Source organism: Suillus discolor (genome assembly GCF_016758755.1).
Source record: "Suillus discolor strain FC423 chromosome Unknown F5147scaffold_26, whole genome shotgun sequence".
Taxonomy (NCBI): domain Eukaryota; kingdom Fungi; phylum Basidiomycota; class Agaricomycetes; order Boletales; family Suillaceae; genus Suillus; species Suillus discolor.
Window position 1 is genome coordinate 143,050 of NW_024541273.1, and position 24,416 is coordinate 167,465.

At 48.6% G+C, this 24,416-nt stretch overlaps 6 protein-coding genes across 6 annotated transcripts; 2 read left to right on the top strand and 4 right to left on the bottom strand.

Annotated features, from left to right (window-relative positions):
• Nucleotides 1-1,794: 1,794 nt before the first annotated feature.
• F5147DRAFT_635689 (kinase-like domain-containing protein) lies at nucleotides 1,795-3,285 on the top strand (the record flags this gene model as incomplete). Its single annotated transcript, XM_041432897.1, has 8 exons — nucleotides 1,795-1,913; nucleotides 1,968-2,203; nucleotides 2,256-2,321; nucleotides 2,382-2,567; nucleotides 2,623-2,653; nucleotides 2,707-2,744; nucleotides 2,798-3,013; nucleotides 3,067-3,285. Exons 2-8 carry the CDS (start codon nucleotides 1,979-1,981, stop codon nucleotides 3,283-3,285), a joined length of 981 nt encoding a protein of 326 aa, XP_041293030.1. The 5' UTR covers nucleotides 1,795-1,913; nucleotides 1,968-1,978.
• A 10,272-nt stretch (nucleotides 3,286-13,557) lies between these two features.
• On the bottom strand, nucleotides 13,558-14,504 carry F5147DRAFT_694256 (glutathione S-transferase). The gene is made up of 5 exons (XM_041437296.1): nucleotides 14,404-14,504; nucleotides 14,290-14,342; nucleotides 13,991-14,227; nucleotides 13,781-13,934; nucleotides 13,558-13,732 (listed from the first exon to the last, which is right to left on the bottom strand). Exons 1-5 carry the CDS (start codon nucleotides 14,469-14,471, stop codon nucleotides 13,663-13,665), a joined length of 582 nt encoding a protein of 193 aa, XP_041293031.1. The 5' UTR covers nucleotides 14,472-14,504; the 3' UTR covers nucleotides 13,558-13,662.
• A 129-nt stretch (nucleotides 14,505-14,633) lies between these two features.
• On the bottom strand, nucleotides 14,634-14,923 carry F5147DRAFT_694264 (uncharacterized protein; the record flags this gene model as incomplete). The annotated part of the gene is made up of 1 exon (XM_041437297.1): nucleotides 14,634-14,923. A coding segment is annotated over exon 1 (196 nt), but the record flags the coding sequence as incomplete, so codon positions are not given.
• Nucleotides 14,924-14,986: 63 nt separating this feature from the next.
• Nucleotides 14,987-15,976, top strand: F5147DRAFT_694268 (uncharacterized protein). The gene is made up of 4 exons (XM_041437298.1): nucleotides 14,987-15,291; nucleotides 15,349-15,674; nucleotides 15,757-15,801; nucleotides 15,860-15,976. Exons 1-2 carry the CDS (start codon nucleotides 15,252-15,254, stop codon nucleotides 15,504-15,506), a joined length of 198 nt encoding a protein of 65 aa, XP_041293033.1. The 5' UTR covers nucleotides 14,987-15,251; the 3' UTR covers nucleotides 15,507-15,674; nucleotides 15,757-15,801; nucleotides 15,860-15,976.
• A 7,103-nt stretch (nucleotides 15,977-23,079) lies between these two features.
• On the bottom strand, nucleotides 23,080-24,019 carry F5147DRAFT_694304 (glutathione S-transferase). The gene is made up of 5 exons (XM_041437299.1): nucleotides 23,919-24,019; nucleotides 23,806-23,858; nucleotides 23,507-23,743; nucleotides 23,292-23,445; nucleotides 23,080-23,243 (listed from the first exon to the last, which is right to left on the bottom strand). The coding sequence occupies exons 1-5, from the start codon at nucleotides 23,984-23,986 to the stop codon at nucleotides 23,174-23,176; spliced, it is 582 nt and encodes a 193-aa protein (XP_041293034.1). The 5' UTR covers nucleotides 23,987-24,019; the 3' UTR covers nucleotides 23,080-23,173.
• A 119-nt stretch (nucleotides 24,020-24,138) lies between these two features.
• On the bottom strand, nucleotides 24,139-24,383 carry F5147DRAFT_694312 (uncharacterized protein). Its single transcript, XM_041437300.1, has one exon. It carries the CDS (start codon nucleotides 24,352-24,354, stop codon nucleotides 24,166-24,168), a length of 189 nt encoding a protein of 62 aa, XP_041293035.1. The 5' UTR covers nucleotides 24,355-24,383; the 3' UTR covers nucleotides 24,139-24,165.
• Between the last annotated feature and the right edge of the window lie 33 nt (nucleotides 24,384-24,416).

The window sequence follows — 24,416 nt, forward strand, 5'->3', positions numbered from 1 at the left end:
AGTCGAGCACGTCAACGAGACGGGGAGAAGCGCTATCGCACTCATCGATATATCGGATGAGCGCGAAATGTCTACCACCATATGGTGCACAGCACCGCCAGGATGCACTTTGGGAAGGTAAGCAGGCAACTGGTGATACTCACCAGCTTATTCAACTAGAATCAGGCGGGAATGAAGCGCTTCCTCCTATGTGGCATCAGTATAAGACGTCCTCGGATGGTGAAACAGAATATCAGGATGACACGGTCAGGATGCTCTCGTGGAACCGACCTTTACCAGGGGTGCGACTAGGTGAGTCGTGAAATTGCGACAAGGAGCGACGAACTCAATATTGAACATAGATCATCCTGGAGATCTCGCTGTTCCCGGATGCGAATGGCACATCTCACCACTCGGTCGGTCCTACTTCGTCAACCACAATACTCGGACCACATCGTGGAAGAAACCAAAGCCAGAATGTCCAGCAGGAAGCTTGATGCCGGAGTGCGTCATTGAGGGTCACTCCAAATGCATATGGAGCCTTGCCTATTTGGGTACTAGTGGCAATATAATCAGCACGTCTGAGGATAGTTCAATTCGTCAGTGGAAAAGAGACGGAGAGCCAGTGGGAAAACCTTTGAATAGCAATGGGGGAGGGATACTTTCGATGGCAGTATCCCCAGATGAAACAATGGTGATTTGTGGAAGCGCGGATGGCAGACTGCGGCTATGGAATATAGGGGAGGGCAGCATGATCGGCGACCCGTGGGAGGGGCATAATGCTGCAGTGAGGTGCCTCGATTGGTCTTGCAATTCCCTGGAGATAGCAAGTGGATCGCAAGACGGCACCATACGACGCTGGAATCCGGATATTGGTCGACAAATACCACCACTTATAGAGACCCGTCACGGATGGGTCAATGCCGTCAAATACTCTCCACAAGGCGACAAATTCATGAGCGGTAGTGCCGACGGCCCGGGTGTGATCCGCGTATGGTCAAGGAACGGCAAGCTGCTTATCGACATCAAGGGACATGACCATGTGGTGATCTCATTGTGTTGGTCCAAGGATGGTGCACACATCTTCTCGGGGTCGGGTGATAACACCATCCGAAAATGGCGGGCGATTGATGGACAGGAACTCGTCGTTTTTCGGGGTCACACCCACTACGTCAGATCCCTCTTTCTTACTCCCAATGAAAACTATATTGTTAGCGCATCAAGGGACTGCTCCATTCGCATCTGGGATCTCAAGACCAATCAGCCAGTCGGAGATCCACTCTTGCATGATGACCGACTCTGCGCCGTTGCCATGTCCCACGATGGAAAATACATTGCCAGTGCTGGACTAGACAAAAAAATCTATGTATGGAACCTGGAGGCGGCGCTCAAACATGTTGTGGTACGTATGCGCCTTGTTGTCTAATTTCCCTTCCTAATGGTTTTTTGACCATCTAGGGCGCAAATGATGGAAATGCAAAGCTCAAGGCAAGTCTTTTTCTGCTTCTCTTTCGCACTACATCTCACTTTTTATCAGGGACGTCCAACCCAACCGAGAGTCGTGCGGCAACCAATCGTAAGGAACCTCATCTTTTCTCGTTTGTTCTTAATGTCCATCTGCACTTTACACAATAGGCCATTACCAAAGGCTCGGCGAAATACGTCAGTAGAATTTTTCGTTCTTCAGCTCTTGCTAATCCGACTTTGATACAGCGCATAAAGATTTCTTCGGCAATGATTCAGATCGCGCTGGTTCCCTCCAGTTCAGCACCCAACCTACAGATACGCCTCGACCATCACCTCGCACATCCCGACATTCGAATTTTAGCTTACTTCTTGTAAGAAACTCCAGCCTCACCGTCGTTAGATCTTTGACCTCCTTGCCTCCATTCAGCCGAAAACTAGGATCGGAACTCGCTCACTGAGCAATACCCGTGCGCAATCATCACCCAATACCAAAGATAAAGCACCCACACCCCCTCAAATAGATGTTCGGAATATGTCCGGAACGGATGACAGGAACAGCACAGAAACCGGCGCTACCGTCGAGTCTAATACTACTTCACGGGATCACGCACCATCTCCAAAGCAGACTCAAGCACCGTCACATCCACTACAAGATCTTACTGATGACCTACAGGGAAGATCACGCTATCCGATCACTTCTGGAGGCTTTGGAGACATCTGGAAGTGTGATTTAGTGAAGCCCGATATGACCGTCCAGGTATGCTCAGCTTTTCGCACTTCCTACTCTTACCATCCTGATGATGACCAAGGTAGCAGTGAAGACTATTCGCGCTTTCGAATCCGACGACGAGGTCCTGATGCGGAAGAATAGTAGGGTAATGTGGTCTTCCACGGCGTCACGTGTATCAGTATATCTAATGTTGAATCGACTTTAGAGAGTGCGTCGCGAACTCAACGTTTGGGGCCGTCTCAAGCATCATAGCATTCTTCCGCTCTGGGGAGTAGCGACTGACTTTGGACCATACCCCGCAATGATTTGCCCGTGGGCTGAACACGGAGCGCTCACGGGCTATCTTGAGAGGCAAGAAAGCTCGTTGTCATCTCACGATAAGTTTTCCCTTGTAAGCTGTGTATCTAGCATCTCCAGGCGCTTACTGACCTCCTTGCATTTGCCAGCTGAATGACATTGTTCTTGGATTGCAATACCGTAAGTTTGTCGTTCACTGCACCCCATTTCTCAAATGCTGGTGTTTGGTTCAGTTCACAGCAAATCAGTCGTCCATGGGGACCTGACAGGGGTGCGTACGTCCGCACACAGAAGGTTTTCATTATTCACGTGTCAACTCTCCAGTCAAACGTCTTGATTTATGGCAACGGTCGGGCATGCCTCGCTGATTTTGGTCTCTCCACCATAATCCTGGAGTTCGTCGGTACCTCATATTTTACGAGCTCCATCCGCGGGAATGTTCGATGGGTAGCTGCAGAATTATGTGAAGTATCGGAGGACGACGAGCTGTCGCTCAGCACCGAGTGCGACATATACTCGTTTGGCAGCATCACGCTCCAGGTTGGTATCTCGATTTCGAACGAAATACACTGTTCAATTCGTACATGCTCTAGGTATTGAGTTGCAAGGTACCCTACCACAATGTGAAGAAGGATATTGCGGTGTTAGGACAAGTCATCAAAGGGATAAAACCGCAACCTCCTAAGGAATCGCAAATAGCGCCTGGGCACTGGGAGTTCATGCAGCGATGCTGGTCACCTCGTGCAAGTCGTCCGTCGGTTGCAGAAATCGTGACGTTTATAGCATGTGAACGACAATCTGTGTCATCCTAGCTAGTCCCTCTGAACATATATACTGACAGTACCAGTGCTAGGATGTAACAAGAACTAAGTTAAGGTATCTATACAGAAAATGCGTTGTGTGGTCACCTGGAGTATTTTCAAATACGAGGAAGATCATTTTAAACTCCTCATTAGGAAGGTGTTGTGGTTAGTTTGGAAGGAGCTGACCGTTCATCGACATCCCCCTCGGAAGCACTCAGTTTGTCGTATCATTGAACACGGTGTCAACACAGTATATTTTCAGTGTCCAGCATGCTAGAAGCACTGCCTAGACTCTCACAGTCCTTCTTTGCTGACGAATCGCCATAGTTCTCCAGGCAACTCAGGGCTGACTGCGATCGAATCACACTTGGCGCGAAGAGTATGAACTTTTGCAGTGAGAAACATGCATATGGTCTTCACCTCATGATCATCAGCGCAGGGTAAGTGAGACTAAAAATCAGTATCAACTCTCACTGACAAGATTAGCAGCATGATCATGATGGCTGCTCGACTGTAGACCCTTTGAGACTAGTCATATATGAATCGAAACGCAGTCCAGCCCTTGTCCATTGGACAGCTTCATCAAACTTTCCGCCTGCCATCTCGATCGAGTACTCGGGGTCCTAGAATCCTGGATCAGTCATTTCAAACCACAAGCCACAGGCGCCCTCGTTTGCAGGCCAACGATACCGTAATCGTGCCTACATTCTGAGCACATCTGGGCGGGCCGTGTGCTCAATTCTTACACAGCATATCAAATTTGTTCAATGCTACTCGTAATTCAGCCCTCCGGCTACCTATTTACACCGCGTTGCTAGAAGTCGCCGCCAACAATGGAGAGCTCGAGACTTTGCGTCTATCCAGAAAAGATGTCGAGCAGTGGTTGCAAGGATGGGATATCTCTGGGGAAGAGCGCAGTCCATTCCTCAAGTCCATTGTCGATGCATTCATACAATCTGACCAGCCGTACGTGTTATTCCATCTGACTGATGAAGGTTGTGGTTGACATTTGACTCATACAGGGAAACTGCTTATCATTACACGCTTTCCTATGTTTCTTCATTACCATCCTCTTCGCCTGAAAGTCAATCCGCGGCGGTCGATGCCATAGCCTTAGCATTGTGCTTGCCCAGCTTATTCGACTTTGACCCATTGTTCAAGTTGGACGCTGTTGTCTCAGCAAAGGATCATGAGTTTTTCTCGCTTCTGCAGGTGTTTTTGAATAGTGGCCTACCAGAATTACATTCGTGGCTCGAAAGCCATCCCGCTGCTCTCGAAAAATATGGTAAGTCGATTCATTGAGATTGATGCCACATATTTGAATCATTTACGGGCCTGCAGAACTCGACCGAGCACAGCTCGAGCGGCAGATCCGTCTTCTGTCATTCGCGTCACTGGGTTTTGCACACGTCGGGCATGACTTGCCATATTCAGAGGTTTGCAGATTGAATTGAATGAAGTAGAGAAGTGGGCGATCGATGGTACGTCCTCTTGACAACCTCTCGTTTATAATAGTCTTCGAATAGTGATCCGTACAGTCTTCTTTCGGGAAAGCTCTCGCAGACCACTCAATCTCTACATGTTTACCGCTCGTCAGCGCGCACGTTTGAGCGAGAGCAATGGGAGGCACTGGAAAAATGTCTTGTTGCGTGGAAAGCGGGCCTAACGAGCCTCCGTGCTGGAGATTGTTACTAGTGCACAAAAGCGCGGCAACGGTTCGGGTGTGGGTGAAGTCGTGTAGCAGGTTACACAGACAGGCGAGGGCGTTCAGGTTGACGCCGCGTAGCCTACATCAGCGTTCTTCTGGTCAGTGAATAAAGGTCATGGTTGTTGACTGCAATTTGTGGGAAAGCCGACGAAATTCATTGTGGTCTATCTGAACATGACTTCGGTTTTGATGTCGAACGTTCACAACTCTCTGCTGATTAAGACGAGAAGACACTATTAACGCCCGGGGACGTTGATCATAGCAATATTGCGCAGCCAACATCAAGCGACTCCATCCCTGGGTTGCCGTCAGTCATGCAATCATTTGTCACTACTGCAGTGGTACTTTGCTTGAGAGTCCTGTTACACGCTACGCACATCGTACAGATTCAATGTGTATATGCACGCGCTCAAACAAACATCATATTTTTCCACTCGCTCATGAGACATACATAACAGATCAACGTACATCGAACTGCCTCAAGATTTGAACCGGACCAAGGTAAGTACTTGATCCGGTGGTAGCACAGCCATTGACATGCAGTGTCAGCAAGGCGCCTGCAACCACAGCATGCAAAACTGACCCAAATAGCAGCTCTCTTCATCACCTTCGACCCGTATCTCTCCCTCCCCTCGATTGCCGACCTTGCGCAGTGTTCCACTGTCCAGTCTGTCTGTACAACGTGACATCATTTATCGATCAAGGTCATGCCACACGAAGAGGCCGAGTCGAGCACGTCGACGAGACGGGGAGAAGCGCCATTGGACTCATCGATATATCGGACGAGCGCGAAAGATCCACCACCATATGGTGCACAGCGCCGCCAGGATGCACTTTGGGAAGGTGAGTAGCCATCTGGTGATACCTACCAGCTTATTCAATTAGAATCAGGCGGGAATGAAGCGCTTCCTCCTATGTGGCATCAGTTCAAGACGTCCTCGGATGGTAAAACACTATATCAAGATGACACGCTCTTGATGGTCTCGTGGAACCGACCTTTACCAGGAGTGCGACTAGGTGAGGGATGAAATTGCGTCAAGGAGCGACGAACTCACCATTGAACATAGATCATCCTGGAGATCTCGCTGTTCCCGGATGCGAATGGCACATCTCACCACTCGGTCGGTCCTACTTCGTCAACCACAATACTCGGAACACGTCGTGGAGGAAACCAAAGCCGGAACGTCCAGCAGGAAGCTTGATGCCGGAGTGCGTCATCGAGGGTCACTCCAAATGCATATGGAGCCTTGCCCACTTGGGTACCAGTGGCAATATAATGAGCGCGTCCTGGGATAGTTCGATTCGTCAGTGGAAAAGAGACGGAGAGCCAGTGGGAAAACCTTTGAATAGCGATGGGGGAGAAATAGGTTCGATGGTAGTATCTCCGGACGAAACGATGGTTGTTTGTGGAAGTACAGACGGCAGACTGCGGCTGTGGAATATAAAGGAGGGCAGCATGATCGGCGATCCGTGGGAGGGACATGATGATGAAGTGAGGTGCCTCGATTGGTCTTGCAATTCCCTGGAGATAGCAAGTGGATCGCAAGACGGCACCGTACGACGCTGGAACCCAAATACTGGTCGACAAATAGCACCACCCATACAAACTAGTCACGGACGGGTTGAAGCCGTCAAATACTCTCCAGAAGGTGACAAGTTCATGAGCGGCGGGGACGGTCCGATCTGTATATGGTCAAGGAACGGCAAGCTGCTTATCGAGATCAAGGGACATGAAGACTGGGTGCCGTCATTGTGTTGGTCCAAGGACGGCACACACATCTTTTCCGGGTCAGCTGACAACACCATCCGAAAATGGCGGGCGATTGATGGACAGGAACTCGTCGTTTTTCGGGGTCACACCAACACCGTCCAATCTCTCTGTCTTACTCCCGATGCAAGCTATCTTGTTAGCGCATCAAATGACTACTCCATTAACATCTGGGATCTCAAGACCAATCAGGCAGTCGGGCATCCACTCTTGCATGATGACAGAGTCTTCGCTATTGCCATGTCCCCCGATGGAAGATACATTGCCAGTGCTGGACTAGATAAAAAAGTCTATGTGTGGAGCTTGGAGGCAGCGCTCAAAGATGTGGTACATATGTGCTTTGTGGTCTAATTTCCCTTCCTAACGGTTTTGATCATCTAGGGCGCAGATGATGGGAATGCAAAGCTCAAGGCAAGTCTTCTCTGCTTCTCTTCCACATTACATCTCACCTTTTATCAGGGACGTCCAGCTCAACCAAGAGTTGTGCGGCAGCCAATCGTAAGGAACCTCATCTTTTCTCGTATGTTTCGCTAGATTCTTAATGTCCATATGTACTTCAAACAATAGGCCATTACCAAAGGCTCGGCCAAATACGTCAGTAGAATTTTTCGTTCTTCAGCTCTTGCTAATCCGAATAGGGCAATGATTTCTTCGCCTATGATTCAAATCGCGCACTTCGTCGCGCAGCTCCGCCTGCGAGTTCGTCTTTCCTTCATTGGCGCACTTTAATTGGTTCCCTCCGGTTCAGTACCCAACATACAGATACGCCTCGACCATCACCTCGCGAATCCCGACATTGGAATTTCAGCTTACTTCCTGTAAGAAACTCCAGCCGCACCGTCGATGTGGCTCCCGCTCGTGATGAAGATGTGAGTGACTCGTCGTCGCTCCAAACTCGTTCCATTAAAATACATTGCAGAGATATGGCATTGTCCCTGAAACTGATGAGGAAGCGGCTGCAGCTATGCAACGTACGAACAGCAATCAGGCCAACAGTGCAACGCAATCAGGTCAACCAGCAGGGGCACAACCATCTGAAGCGCTGGCAGGAGCACGAGGGTCTCAAGCACGACCAACCGATACACACCAGTCAACCAGTGGGAGGGGAGATGTTCCCTACGAAGTCACCTGCTGCGGATTTTACTTTGGTCGTCGTTCCACTTCGCGTCAGTCATGAAATCATCTAGAAACTCTGTTACCCTGAACATTTTCATCTTCGTTCACGCATCAAGCATCTTAGATATAGCTCGTTTCGTCCCATGTACATGCGCAACGACATTGAAATATTTCTCTTATTAAGGGACGCGTGAATGAAGCAATCACGAGGTTGTGCCAGTTTCTGTGTAGCTCCCGCGTAAAATATCCGACAGGCACGGGAGATCGAATACAAACAGGGTCAGAGTGTGCAAAAGGATACTAATACCATAGTTTGCACTGGCGCTATTGAGTTTCGCTGGTTCATTGGGATATGATGGCGAAGAGCTGCAATGTTAAGAAAAAGGGCACAGCAGAGGGCCTAGGCCTGTACGCATGATTGGACGTTGGCCGGGAACTAGTATCATGGGCTAGTGGATGGGCACGAACTGACAATGTTCGAGTCCAGCATTCGAAAAGCAAATTCGAAAGCGTCAAACCTGCTGCCAGAGAGAGTGCAAAGCTCAGTGCCGAAGTCCATACCTTAGATATATCCCCTTTGTACAAGTATCCATCATTAATTCACCCCTCAACGTTAGGCAGTTCTCCGTTGTTGCTATCCAGTCGCCATTTCGGACTCGCAACCCACCGAAGTGACTCTTGACAGATGATGTGTTTTCACCTAGCAGTTGAAAAGTCGTCACCCATAAGCTCTGCCATCGGCTGAAGCTTATGACGTACGAAAAGTCCAGCACACAGCTGCCTGTGGGCTGGGTGACATTACGATAACTGTTGAGTGCACGATGCGAGACAAAGGTAAGTGAACGCCAAACATTTGGCCTCCATGTTGTATTCGCGTTGCTTATGAGCTCTTTGAACTTCGAAAAATATACCTGCTGCTATCCTAACTTTCTCGATATTAGAAACCTTTGTGAATCATAGCAAGAAGGTTTTGTGGCACGTCCCTTGCATCACACAGGTCGCCCTGACTGAGGTGTTCGAGTGGAATGTGAGATTTCGCTAACGACAAGGATGTGGCGGATGACGAAACTCGGACGGTTGAATGTTGAGCAACCCACCTTTGACTCTGACGGATCGGGCCTCCAAGGTACCAATAATGGTTAAGTGGAAGGCGTCGAAGAAGTGCCGCGAACCAGTGGCCTTGTCGATGCGCTGAGAAACGGGATAAAATGAAGACGAGGTAGGAATGGTATCGGGAAGGACAGGGAAATGGTCAACAAGGACGGAGATGTCTCAGGATCAACTCGTGTTCAGATGTTCATGGTGGGGCGAGTGTACAGGATGGTCAAGAGGAATGTAGAGGACCATTCTAGCATATTGTGGAAGCTACACTCTGTTGAATTGAATATCATAGAGATAATGGGCAGATTTGTGCTCAAATTCAGACGCATTGTATGAGCAAGTCATTAGTCGAGAGAAGGAGCAAGTCTTATCATAGAAGCCAGAAGCTTTGAGATGAAAATATTGCCACATACGAGACAAATGAATATACTTAGCGAGATATGCAGGCGAGGACTTGGTTGGCAACTTGAAGACGGGTATGACACCCCATCTACCCTCCGCAAACACAAATTCCTGCGCGAATCTGATACTTGGACTTCGTTTACACGATCGAAGTCCAGCCCACACCCACACCTTCTCTGGTCCATCTTCATGCACGAACCTGTGAGTTCAAGTGCTCCTTGGCAAACTCCTCGTTCATCTGCTCCTCTTCTCCTAATTTCCCGACATGCAGTTGATGTGTCGACTCATTGAAGAGACTGTCCAGGATGCTCTGGATGGGGCAGTTGAGTAGAAGGTTGCTTTGTTATTCTACGCACGATAGTTGGGTGCTCTCTCTTTGACACATTGTGCTCTGGTGCCGACTCATCTGAGACAAGCTGTTTGTTTCAAAGCCAGATTGTGAATGGCCTCGGTCGACAATGGCGTTGTCAATGAAACGACTATACTGCGCACGAGCTCACGCGCTGAAGTTAAGCAATGACAAGTTTTTCCGAAATGAAGGAATGGTAGTCACAAGAATTCTTACAATGATCTTACTAAACTTTCTGCTTGCTAAGACGAGAATGGTTTGGACACTATCATTGTATCAACGCCCGCACGGCGCACTGGATGTTGATTATAGCAATATGATGATTGCGCAGCCAACATCAAGCGACTGCTGAAACAAACATCATGCTATTACACTTGCTGACGAGACTTACACGTGTACACGACGGACTACAGTGCATCGAACTGCCTCAAGATTTGCACCGGACCAAGGTACCGATAGTAGCACAGCCATTGACCTGCGGTGTCAGCAAAGCGCCTGAAATTACAGCATGTAAAACTGACCCAAATAGCAGGTCTCTTCAATACTTTCAACCCGTACCCCTCACCTCGATTACTGACTTTGCGCAGTGTTTCTCTGTCCAGTTCGTCTGTACAACCCAATATCCTATATCGATCAAGGTCATGCCACACGAGGAGGCCAAGTCGAGTACGTCAACTAGATGGGGACAAGCGCCATTGCGCTCATATCGGACGAGCGTAAAAGATCCACCACCATATGGTGCACAGCACCGCCAGGACGCACTTTGGGAAGGTGAGCGGCCACCGGGTGATACCCACCAGCTTATTCAATTAGAATCAGGCGGGAATGAAGCGCTTCCTCCTGTGTGGCAACAGTATAAGATGTCGTCGGATGATGAAACACTATATCAAGATGACACGCTCGTGATTAGCTCGTGGAACCGACCTTTACCAGGAGTGCGACTAGGTGAGGGATGAAATTGTGTCAAGAAGCGACGAACTTACCATAGAACATAGATTATCCTGGAGATCTCGCTGTTCCTGGATGCGAATGGCACATCTCACCACTCGGTCTGTCCTACTTCGTGAACCACAATACTCGGACTACATCGTGGAAGAAACCAAAGCCAGAACGTCCAGCAGGAAGCTTGATGCCGGAGTGCGTCATCGAGGGTCCCACCGAATGCATATGGAGCCTTGCCTACTTGGGCACCAGTGGCAATATAATGAGCACGTCTGACGATAGTTCGATTCGTCAGTGGAAAAGAGACGGAGAGCTAGTAGGAAACCCTTTGAATAGTGATGGGGGAGAAATAGGTTCGATGGTAGTATCTCCGGACGAAACGATGGTTGTTTGTGGAAGTACAGACGGCAGACTGTGGCTATGGGATATAAAGGAGGGCAGCATAATCGGCGAGCCGTGGGAGGGGCACAACGCTGGAGTGAGGTGCCTCGATTGGTCTCACAATTCCCTGGAGATAGCAAGTGGATCACAAGACGGCACCATACGACGCTGGAACCCGAATACTGGTCAACAAATAGCACCACCGTGCATAGAAACCAGTCAGGCATGGGTTGAAGCCGTCAAATATTCTCCACGAGGTGACAAGTTCATAAGTGGCGGTGCGGACAATGTGATCCGCGTGTGGTCAAGGAACGGCAAGCTGCTTATCGAGATCAAGGGACACGACGATACGGTGACGTCATTGTGTTGGTCCAAGGACGGCGCACACATATTCTCCGCATCATTCGATGAAACCATCCGAAAATGGCGGGCGATTGATGGACAGGAACTCGTCGTTTTTCGGGGTCACACCAACACCGTCAGGTCCCTCTGCCTTACTCCCAATGAAACCCATATTGTTAGCGGATCGAGTGACTGCTCCATTCGCATCTGGGATCTCAAGACCAATCAGGCAGTAGGAAATCCACTCTTGCATGATGACGAACTCAGGGCTGTTGCAATGTCCTGCGATGCAAAATATATTGCCAGTGCTGGAATAGACAAAAAAATCTATGTGTGGAGCCTGGAGGCGGCGCTCAAACACCTTGCAGTACGTATGCGCTTTGTTGTCCAATTTCCCTTTCTGACGGTTTTGACCATCTAGGGCGCAGATGATGGGAATGCAAAGCTCAAGGCAAGTCTTTCTCTGCTTCTCTTTCACCCTACATCTCACTTTTTTTATCAGGAACGTCCGGCTCAACCCAGAGTTGTGCGCCCACCAATCGTGAGCAACCCCACCTTTTCTCATGTCTCGTTAGACTCTTGATTCCCGTATTGCGTCTAATCAGCGGGCCAAAAAAACAGGACTGGCAAGATATGTCAGTGTACTTGTTCTTGACCTTTCTCGCCTGACACCAAGATACAGGGCGATGATTTCTTTGGCGATAAATCAGACCACGCGTTTCGTCGTGCAGCTCCGCACGCAAGCCCATCATCCCTTATTCGTTGGCGTTGTTTGCTCAGTTCCATACATTTCGACACACGACTTGCAAATGCATCCCAACCAATCGAACGACAGTCCCGACACTGGCATTTCAACTTCAAGTTGTTTTCTGGAGAACCTTCCACACGCACAGTCGATGTACCTCTTGCTCAAGATGAAAATGTGAGTGGCTCGCTCTTCCTCCTCTTTTGTCGCATTAAAATGCATTGCAGAGATATGGGATTGTCCCTGAAACTGATGCGGAAGCGGCTGCAGCTATGGAACGTACGGACGGCAACCAGGCCAACAGTTCAATGCAATCAGGTCAACCAGCACGAGCGCAACAAACGCAAGCACAAGGTTCAACTGGCGGAGCGGAAGACTCCGTGTATGAAGGAGTGAGCTGCTGCGGATTTTTCTTTGGTCGTCGTCGTCGTCCTGCTTCGTATCAGTCATGAAGGATGGAAGATATGTGGCACGTGCGCGCTCATTTCAGCTTTTTTTTTCCTGCACCTGTGTCTGATTCCTCCCATAATCGATATTAGCCGCCAAGACTGTCACCCACGCACTTGGACTCATCTCTCTTCGCGCACCTCCTGTTCCTTGCGCTGCTTTTCCCGGTCTACGCCACGTGTTGGCAACACCACCTGGGAAGTTGGTTCCGTTTTTTGGAATGCAGCTCTTGATAATGCAATGATCTTTTGTGTGGATGTTTGCTGGAGAGGTGACCTGTTGAAATGTCGGAGTTCAATTTCGCACAGCGGCGAGTACGTACTGCTCGAATCGTACACAGATCGTTCAACATGTGTTTGTACAACTTGGACCCTCATCGATATGAGGCTTACTGACTACTCGAAACCTACAAATCTGACTATCTCCGTACGAGGGCGTCTGTCCCATTTTCACCGGGTTGAACGTTGGGACTTGTCTCAACAGTTCTTAGCATTTTCTTACGATGAATGGTGAATTCGCATCAAGGGCATGGAGCACCCGCTTCAGCGCGAAGCAAAGTTTGCTGCTGCTGAGCAAGTCATAAAATGCAAAGTCTACCTGAGCGCTTTTCCTGATATTCCAGTTTGCCTCAAGGTCTGCTTTGCGCTCGTTTCTTTGTATGGACTTTGACTAATGTTTTCGACGGGAACGAAACTCTTTGGGTAAAGGAAAAGGGACGCTTCTCTCTGGCACGCTCCGTGAAGCTCATGTATGTGTAACGTCCCCACCGGTTCTGTCATATTTTGATTTTGGATCAAAGGGATGCCAATAAGAGAGGAATTGGCAGGTGAAGGCAAGACATCTAACACGCCTCTGTTCTATCACAGCTCTACGACAAGCAGCAAGCCCCGATTGTGAACGTTTGAACGATCATACAATGTATCACGCTTTCGAGAATTTTGTACATCCCACTGACCAACTTTCATCTCCCGCAGCACAAATAATTGAGACGACCTCGTAGCGCTGGTTTATTCACTTTGCAAATGCATTCATATTTGAATCAAAAAAACATTTGTACAGAGTAATTGGATTCCTGCGTGTCTTGTTCAAGGCAAGCCCCTCCCGCTATTAATCGCGTTAGCCACCTGACTCGTGTTCGGGCGATTGAACGCATATCTACAAGACATGTAAGTCACCCCGCACCCATCATAAACATGCACTCACCGTTCATAACTGTCTAGATACAACGCTTCATCACTACAAGTCTTCTTGAACGCAGGATGCTCAAAAAGCCTCCCTAACCAAGCTTCAAATTTGGTTCCTCGCGGCATTTCAAACCCGCGATAGTGTTTCAACACATTAGTCGCTCTGAATATCCCTGTCACGACCTTGAGTGTCTTCTATTACCATTGATGAGTAGAAACTAAAACCCACATGGTGCGACCACGACGTCCGCCCATCCCAAGTCGCCACCTTCAACCCAAAGCCCTGTCCCCCCTACCTCTCTTTCCGCGCGTTCGAAAAGCTCGACTAATGATTGAATAGCTGCGTGGAACTCTTTCCCTTGAGAAATTTGGGCCTCTGGATCTTGAGCTTGAAGATACCTGTAAAACACGGGCACGAGCGTTCGGCTGATATGATCTGATTGGAACCGGACGAGCGCTTTCGCATCTGGCAAAAGAGCACGATTTATGTATGTGAGCGTTTTCAAATTTATGTTGGGTTTCACAAACATGGATCTGTTGATGGCGGGAAGAGGCTTCTGTGCGTCGACTTTGCAGCGATACTTGGTGGTCATCAGCCAGTTTTAACAAATGTTGGGATTCTGTGTGTGGGATGAAACGCACTCTTCGAGAAAGTCGAGGATGACGGTGCTTTCGTTTAGGGCACGAGGCGGATCGAAAGTATTGAGCATGAGCGCTGGAACTAGGCCTTTCGGCGAGACGTTTAGTAGTTCTTGTGATTTTTGATAGGGATCGACTTCGTCTGCCATCCATCAAAACACGCACACAGGCATTGTCATCACCATAGTTGATACATCAATGATTGGCACGCTGACTTACAATACTAGATTATGATCACCCTCGATCAGTCTGCTCTTCACTCAAGTACGACTCGCGGCAAGATTGTCTCACTTTGTAAGGAATCTCGAGATATTCAAGGGCAGTCCATACGCGTTGTACGAATGGGCAAAAACAGCTTGCGAAGAGGGTGATGTCTTGGTCTTGAGCGTGTTGTTCGACGGTTTGGAGAGCTGGTCCGGTGCATGAGCGGTGGTAGACTCTGCCAGAGTCGGTCATGGCTGTTGTGAGGGTTATGTTGTTGATGACGTTAGTAGTATCCCCAGATGACACAGTGGTTGTTTGCGGAAGTGGAGATGGCAGACTGCGGCTGTGGAATATGAATGAGGGCAGCATAATCGGCTACCCGGACCGATCGACCCCAGCCTGACTCAGACGGACTTAGAGACGATGGAACGAAGCCATGGTTCAAATACAGTGCAGCATCGGTAAGCCAGTTAGAACTCGAAGAGTGCAACTTGATATGCTTCTTCAAGAACAGTGCACCACTGCTTCGTTCGCGGTCCGCTGAGTCAGGCCTATGTATAAGCAGTTAATATTTTAATATCCATTCAATCATACGAACTTTGTTCACTTGCATCCCAATTTCATAGGCCTATCACGTTCCTCACTAGATGCCCAACCCTCGAGGAAGAAATGGGTATGCCATTGCTCGTAAGTACATTGATGCCAGCGCTAGCAGCTCTCCCAAATTTAACGCATAAGTTTCAGCTTCAGATGAAGCTATACGGCCGCCAGTGGAACGACTTGTTGCAAGTGGCTACACTAACCCAGAAATCATTTCTCGTCTTCGAGAACACAACCGGCGTGATGTTAGAGTTGGGATATTAGAAGCGAAAGATGAATATTCTGGGGCGACTGGAAGGTGAGTCTCGTATCGACTTTTTCATAGACCACCGGTATACTAACTCAAACGAAAACATTGAAATAACAATTGCTAATAGAGTTGTCAGTATCATGGGCTTCCGTCCGATGTGGTCGGACAGTTGACTCCAATGGAAAATGGTCAGGGTATGAACTGCATAGTACGATGATTCCTGGAGAGAATAGCATCATGGACGAATGAAAGGGCAAAAACGATGAAGACATCCTTACAAGGATGCCAGCATAGTGTCCAACCTGAGAAAGTTCGTCTCCGCGAGTGACTCCAATATCTCTAATGAGCTTGACAAAGTCCAGTTGTGGTCAGATATAAGTCCAGCGAAGGGAATATATTACTCACTTGGGGAATAAACGATGTGCACTGACAGTCATAGATGCTGTCAAAGCAACGACAACAGCGAGTAGAGAGAAACACATTTTCTGTGCGAGGTGATATGGGTTCTTCTGAAGGGGATCCTGAATGATCTCTGAGGATGAGGGAACACTGTATGACAACGACCAGCTTTTACATCCTGCATATGCTTATGGGCACGATTCTCATTGGCAGAACTGTTGTCACATGGAACAAATTTCGGCAGAACCTGCGGGAGCGTATTCGATTAACAACGACCATTGAATCATAACCTGCCTGCAGGCATCGACAATTCTCTTCTTCGTAACGACAGAACCCTCGTTCGAATCACCGGCCTCTCGTCCTAACCCCTCACTCTTCGCTTCATCATTCGAACCTGCACTGACCCTGCCAATGCAACGACAAAGTCAAGAAGTTAGCATCATTCTCGCCGATACTTACAGATCAATATTAGTTAATCTTTAGTGAAGCTAGTATTGCAAGTCATGTCACGTCCGCGGCAGGCACGACCGGCCAAAATGAATGAGGCAGTGGACACCAGGTCGCAGAATGAACCGGTTGTTCTTTCAAGACTAGCAGCGCGCGAATAGCATGAGTGGAGAAATTTGTATTTCTGAATTGCAAAGAGTGGAGTGCTGCCAGAGGCAGTTCAAGCGAGTGATTTATGCGAGAGAACTCACTATCATGAACTACTATACTAACTATGGCCCCAGTGATGACAGGTTGTGATACAAGGGTCGTAATTGAACACGCTCCTGCAGGTTCTACCGAAATTTCTGCCGTCTGACCTGAGCAATAACAATTCTGCCAGATTGATCAGAATCGTGCCCATAAGTGTATGCAGAATATAAAAGCTGGCCGTCGTCCTACAGTGTCCCCCCATCCTCAGAGATACTATTCAAGATCCCCTCAGAAGATTCCATATCACCTCGCACAGAAAATGCGTTTCTCCTTCATCGCCATTGCTGCTGCTTTGACAGCATCTATGCATGTCAGTGCACAGTGTTTGAACACACCTTGCAAAACAACTGCGGATTGCTGCACAGGCACGGTTTGTGGACCTAGCGTGAGTATGAGCAGGTCGCTGTGCAACCAGGATTCAACCGCATGACTCACCTGCGCGCTTTAGGATGGAGGAATGGCCTGCTTGATTGTTAGTTAGGTTACAAAATTGAGCCGGCAGTACGAAGGGCACGTGCAGACAGTAAGTCATGCTTCTGCTTTCGCTTTGGTATCATGGCTGACAGTGCAATGCCTAGTAGTTCGCAGTCAATCAGTACAGTTGTTTTGGGACAAGTTTTTGTATTGTTCGAGCAATGTGGATGTTTGAACTTATCTGAAAAATGATCGATTGTGCCTAGTCTTACTCGTGGTTCACTGAGCTTCAAGTCGAGTTCGAGGGGCTGTCGAAGGTTCAACAGAGCTCCAGCTAAAGCCGTTTCTGACATTATGGAGCTCAGTGCCGAAGTCCATACCTTAGATATATGCCCTTTGTACAAGTATTTATCAGTGATCCACCCCCAACGTTAGGTAGTTCCGCTGTTGCTAGTCGGTCGCCATTTCGGACCTGCAACCCACCGATGCGACTCTTGACAAATCATGTGTTTTCGCCTACTTAGCAGTCGGAAAGTCGTCACCTATAAGCTCTGCCATCGGTTGAAGCTTATGAAGTACGGAAAGTGCAGCACACAGCTGCCTGTGGGCTAAGTCACGTTAAGCACTTTACGATAACTGTTGAATGCACGATGCAAAACAAAGGTAAGTGAATGCCAAACATTTGGCCTCCATGTTGTATTCGTGTTGCTTATGAGCTCTTCGAACTTCTTAAAAATATATCTGCTGCTATCCTAACTTTCTCGATATCAGAAATCGTCGTGAATCGCAGCAAGGAGGTTGGTGGCACGTCCCTTGAGTCACATAGGTCGCCCTGACCGAGGCGTTCGAGTGGAATGCGAGATTTTGCTAACGACGAGGATGTGGCGGATGACGAAACTCAGACGGTTGAATGATATTGTCTCTTTAATTCGAGTTTGATGGGCATGCAGATGCCTGCTGGGTGCGGAAAGACTCGGAGAGTCAAATATCTATCGAGCCAACAACTTAGAGATGGGCAATTTCAGTTAACGAATATCAAGCTCATATGCTGAGCAGCCCACCTTTGACTCTGACGGATCGGGCCTCCAAGGTGCCAATGATTGCTAAGTGGAAGGCGTTGGAGAAGTGCCGCGAAAAAACCAGTGGCTTTGTCGATGCGCTAAGACACGAGACAAAATGAGGACGAGGCGGGAAGGACATCGGGAAGGACAGGGAAATGGTCGACGAGGACGGATATGTCTCAGGATCAACTCGTGTTCGAATGTTCCTGGTGGGGTGAGCGTATATGATGATCTAGGGGAATGGATAGGACCTTTCTAGCATATTGTGGAAGCTACACGTTCTGTTGAATTGAATATCATAGAGATAATGAGCAGATTTGTGCTCAAATTCAGACGTACTGGATGAACAAGTCCTATCATAGAACACGGAAGCTTCAAGACGACAATATTTTCACATACGAGACGAATGACTACACTTACTGAGATATGCAGGCGAGGACTTGGTTGGCAACTTGAATATGGGTATGACATCCCATCTACCCTCCGCAAACACAAATTCCCGCGCGAATCCGATACTTGGACTTCGTTTACACGATCAAAGTCCAACCCACACCCACACCTTCTCTGGTCCATCTTCATGCACGAACCTGTGAGTTCAAGTACTCCTTGGCAAACTCCTCGTTCATCTGCTCCTCTTCTCTTAATTTCCCGACATGCAGGTGTTGTGTCGACTCATTGTAGAGACTATACAGGATGCTCTGGATGGGGCAGTTGAGTAGAAGATTGCTTTGTTTTTCTACGCACGATAGTTGGATGCTCTTTCTTTGCCATATTGTGCTCTGGTGCCGACTCATCTGAGACAAGTTGTATCGCTGTTTGTTTCAAAGCCAAAATTGTGAATGTCGGTCGACAATGGCGTTATCGATGAAACGACTATACTGCGCACGAGCTCGCGCGCCGAAGTTAAGGTTTTTCCGAAATGAAGTTCGAACTTCGAATGGTGCTCGAATTCACAGCGAATGATTTGCTTACTAAGATGAGAAGCGCAACAGAAGTAGAGCCACCTCGGAAGTACTGAAATGAGCTTTTCAGAGAAACTCGTTCGCGCTCATATATGTAGATGGAACGGGCGAGCCAATAACATAATAATCAGACACTCTCCCATACTAATCAGTTTCTGAACTGTGTACCGTATAGTAAGCCCTTCTCTCATGGTCCGCATCTTGCACACTTAACACCAGTGTGCCCTTTCTACACATACACTTCCCTCTACCCTTCCCTCCCTCTCTCTTATGCTCTTTTTTCAGGTTCTACACGAAAACACAGCCTCAGGCAAATCGGCTTCGCTTCATCGAACTCAATGGTTTGATGGGAACGTGACACTGGTGGGGATGGGCTGCCTGGGTTGTGGTGTCATGACAAGATGGTTCAGAACCAGAGTCTGGATACTAGCTGTATGAACATCCAGCGCGGGGATGTCAATCGCAGAAAACATCAAGCGATCCTTGTATATGTCCCTGTTCCCGTCAGTTATATCATTACCCGTCAGTCGTGGCGGCGCTTTACTCGGGAGTGCTGCTACGCGTTATGCACAGCGTACGGATTTGATATGTGTATGCATTTGCTCAAATAATTCCACTCGCTGACACGAGACGTACATATTAGACCAATGTACATGTAACATCGAACTACCTCAAAATTTGAACCGGGCCGAGGTAAGTGCCTGATCTGATGGTGTCACAGCCATTGACATGCGGTGTCAGCAAGGGGCCTGCAGCAAAACTGATTCAAATAGCAGGTCTCTTCATCACCTTCAACCCATATCTCTCCCTTTCCTCGATTGCTGACTTTGCGTAGTCCGTTTGTACAGCACAGTATCCCATATCGACCAAGGTCATGCCACACGAAGAGGCCGAGTTGAGCACGCCAACGAGACGGGGAGAAGTGCCGTTTGAATCACCGATATATCGGACGAGCGCGAAATATTTACCACCATATGGTGCACAGCACCGCCAGGGTGCACTTTGGGAAGGTGAGCAGCTACCTTGTGATACACACCAGCTTACTCAATTGGAAGCAGGTGGAAATGAAGCGCTTCCTCCCATGTGGCATCAGTATAAGACGTCCTCGGATGGTGCAACAGAGTATCAAGATGACACGCTCCTAATGGTCTCGTGGAGCCGACCTTTACCAGGGGTGCGACTAGGTGAGGGATGAAATTGCGACAAGGATTGACGAACTCACCATTGAACATAGATTATCCTGGAGATCTCGCTGTTCCCGGATGCGAATGGCACATCTCACCACTCGGTCGGTCCTACTTCGTCAACCACAATACTCGGACCACGTCGTGGAAGAAACCAAAGCCAGAACGTCCAGCAGGAAGCTTGATGCCGGAGTGCGTCATTGAGGGTCACTCCAAATGCATATGGAGCCTTGCCTACTTGAATACCAGTGGCAATATAATGAGCACGTCTGACGATGGTTCGATTCGTCAGTGGAAAAGAGACGGAGAGCCAGTGGGAAAACCTTCGAATAGCGATGGGGGAGGGATACTTTCGATGGCAGTGTCCCCAGATGAAACAATGGTTATTTGTGGATGTGCAGACGGCAGACTGCGACTGTGGAATATAAAGGAGGGCAGCATGGTTGGTGACCCGTGGGAGAGGCATAATGCTGCAGTGAGGTGCCTGGATTGGTCTCGCAATTCCCTGGAGATAGCAAGTGGATCGGAAGACGGCACCATACGACGCTGGAACCCGGATACTGGTCGACAAATAGCACCACCCATAGAAACCAGTCACGGATGGGTCAATGCTGTCAAATACTCTCCACGAAGTGACAAGTTCATGAGCAGTGGTAAGGGTCCGATCTGCATATGGTCAAAGGACGGCAGGCTGCTCATCGAGATCAAGGGACACGAAACCTGGGTGACGTCATTGTGTTGGTCCAAGGACGGCGCACACATATTCTCCGGGTCAGCTGATAACACCATCCGAAAATGGCGGGCGATTGATGGACAGGAACTCTTCGTTCTTCGGGGTCACGCCAACGCTGTTAGATCGCTCTGTCTTATTCCCAATGAAAACTATATTGCTAGCGCATCAGATGACTACTCCATTCGCATCTGGGATCTCAAGGCCAATCAGACAGTCGGAGATCCACTCTTGCATGATGACCAACTCAGGGCTGTTTCCATGTCGCGCGATGGCAAGTACATTGCCAGTGCTGGACTAGACAAAAAAATCTATGTGTGGAGCTTGGAGGCGGCGCTCAAAGATGTGGTACGTATGCACTTTGTTGTCTAATTTTCCTTCCTGACGGTTTTGGCTATCTAGGGCGCAGATGATGGGAATGCAAAGCTAAAGGCAAGTCTTCTCTGCTTCTCTTTCACACTACATCTCACTTTTAATCAGGGACGTCCAGCTCAACCGAGAGTTGTGCGCCCACCAATTGTGAGCAACCCCATTTTTTCCTATATGTTTTGTTAGACCTTTGACCCCCATCTTGCGTCTAATCAGCAGGCTAAACAAACAGGACTGGCAAGATATGTCAGTGTACTTGCTTGTTCTTGACATTTCTCGCCTGACACCAAGATACAGGGCGATGATTTCTTTGGCGACGAATCAGACCACGCGTCTCGTCGTGCAGCTCCTCCCGCAAGCCCATCGCCCCTTATTCGTTGGCGTCGTTTGCTCAGTTCCATACATTTCGGCACACGACCTGCAAATGCATCCCAACCAATCGAACGACAGTCCCGACACTGGAATTTCAACTTGAAGTTGTTTTCTGGTGGGCATTCCACGCGTACTGTCGATGTACCTCTTGCTCAAGATGAAAATGTGGGTGGCTCACCTGTCTTCTTTCCTCCCATTAAAACTCATTGCAGAGAATTGGTGTTGTCCCCGAGTCTGATGCGGAAGCGGCGGCAGCTATGCAACGTACGAACAGCAATCAGGCCAACAGTTCAACGCCATCAGGCCAGCCACCAGGAGCACAACCATCTCAAGCACAACCAATCCAAACGCAAGCACAAGGCTCAACTGGCGGAGCGGAAGACTTTGTGTATCAAGGTGTGAACTGCTGTGGATTTTTCTTTGGCCTTCGTCGTCCCGCTTCGCATCAGTCATGAAGGATGGACGACGTGTGGTACGCTCACACTCAGTCCAGTCCTCTTTTCCCCGCAACTGTGTCTGACTCCTCTCATAATTAATATTTGCCGCCGTGACTGTCACACACGCACTCGGATCCATCTCTCTTCGCGCACCTCCTTTTCCTTGCGCTTTTTTTCTCGAGTCCACGCCACGTATTGACAACACCACTGGGGAAGTAGGCCCCGTCGTCTGGAATGCAGCTTTTGGTGGTGCAATGGTCTTCTTGGTGGGGAGCTTGATGTTTGCTGGAAAGGCGACCCGTTGAAACGTTGAAGTTGGATTTCGCGCAGCATTGAGTACGTACTGCTCGAATCGTACACAGATTGTTCAACGTGTGTTTGTACAACTTGGATTCCGATCGATATGAGCTTGCTGACTACTCGAAACCTACAAATCCGTCAATCTCCGTGCGATGGCGTCTGTCCGATTTTCACTGGATTGAACGTTGGGACCTGTCTCAACAGCTCTTAGCATTTGCTTATGGTGAATGGTAAATCCGCATCAAGGGCATGGAGCATCCGCTTCAGCGCGAAGCAGAGCTTGCTGCTGCTGAGCAAGTCATAAAATGCAAGAGTCTACCTGAGAGTTTTCCCTGATATTCCAGTTTGCGTCAAGGTCTGGAAATTTCTTTACATGAACTTTGACTTATAATGTTTTCGACGGAAACAAAACTCATTGGACAAAGGAAAAGGGACATTCGAGTTTGGGCTACTCTTTGAGTTCTCTCTGGCACGCTTCGTGAAGCTCATGTATGTGTATATCTGACCTTATCAATTCTAAAATTCTAAGTTATATCACCCGTTCTCGGCCTGTGCAGTTCTGACTGGAAATTGCAACTCTACGACAAGCAGCAAGCCCCGAACGATCAGGCAATGTATGACGCTTTCAATGCCCCCTAGACTGGGAATTTAGTACCTCCCACCGACCAACTTCCATCTCCCGCAGCACAAACAGTTGAGACCTCGTAGCGCTGTTTTATTCACTTTGCAAATGCATTCATATTTGAATCAAAAAACATTTGTACAGAGTCATTAGATTCCTGCGTGTCTCGCTCAAGGTAAGCCCCTCCCGCTATTAATCGCATTAGCCACCTGACTCGTGTTCGGGCGATTGAACGCATATCTACAAGACATGTAAGTCACCCGGTCCCCATCAGAAACATGCACTCACCGCTCATAACTGTCCAGATACAACTCTTCGTGACTACAAGTCTTCTTAAACGCAGGATGCTCAAAAAGCCTCCCTAACCAAGCTTCAAATTTGGTTCCTCGCGGCATTTCAAATCCGCGATAGTGTTTTAATACATTAGCCGCTCTGAACATCCCTGCTCCATCACGGCCTTAAGTGCCTTCCATCCCCATCAATGAGTAGAAACCAAGACCCACATGGTGCGACCATGACGTCCGCCCATCCCAAATCGCCACCTTCAACCCAAAGCCCTGTCCCCCCTACCTCTCTTTCCGCGCGTTCGAAAAGCTCGACTAATGATTGAATAGCTGCGTGAAACTCTTTCCCTGCAGAAATTTGGGCCTCTGGACCTTGAGCTTGAAGATACCTGTAAAACGCGGGCATGAGGGTTCGGTTGATATGATCTGATTGGAGCCGGACGAGCGCTTTCGCATCTGGCAAAAGAGCACGATTTATGTATGTGAGCGCTTGCAAATTTATGTTGGGTTTCACAAACATGGGTCTGTTGATGGCGGGAAGAGGCTTCTGTGCGTCGACTTTGCAGCGATACTTGGTGATCATCACCCAGTTTTAGCAATGTTGGGATTCTGTGTGTGGGATGAAACGCACTCTTCGAGAAAGTCGAGGATGACGGTGCTTTCGTTTAGGGCACGAGGCGGATCGAAAGTATTGAGCATGAGCGCTGGGACTAGGCCTTTCGGCGAGACGTTTAGTAGTTCTTGTGATTTTTGATGGGGATCGACTTCGTCTGTCGTCCATCAAAGCATGCATACAGTCATTGTCATCACCATAGTTGATGCATCAATGATCGACATGCTTACAATACTAGATCACCCTCGATCAGTCTGCCCTTCATTCAAGTACAGCAAGATTCTCTCACTTTGTAAGGAATCTCGAGATATTCGAGCGCAGACCATACACGTTGCACGGGTGGGGAAAAACAGGTTGCGAAGAGGGTGATGTCTTGGTCTTGAACATGTTGTTCGACGGTTTGGAGAGCTAGTCCGGTGCATGAGCGGTGGTAGACTTTGCCAGAGTCGGTCATGGCTGTTGTGAGGGTTGGGTTCTTGATGATGGTGGGGCGTTAAGTACTTTCGACTCGGGACC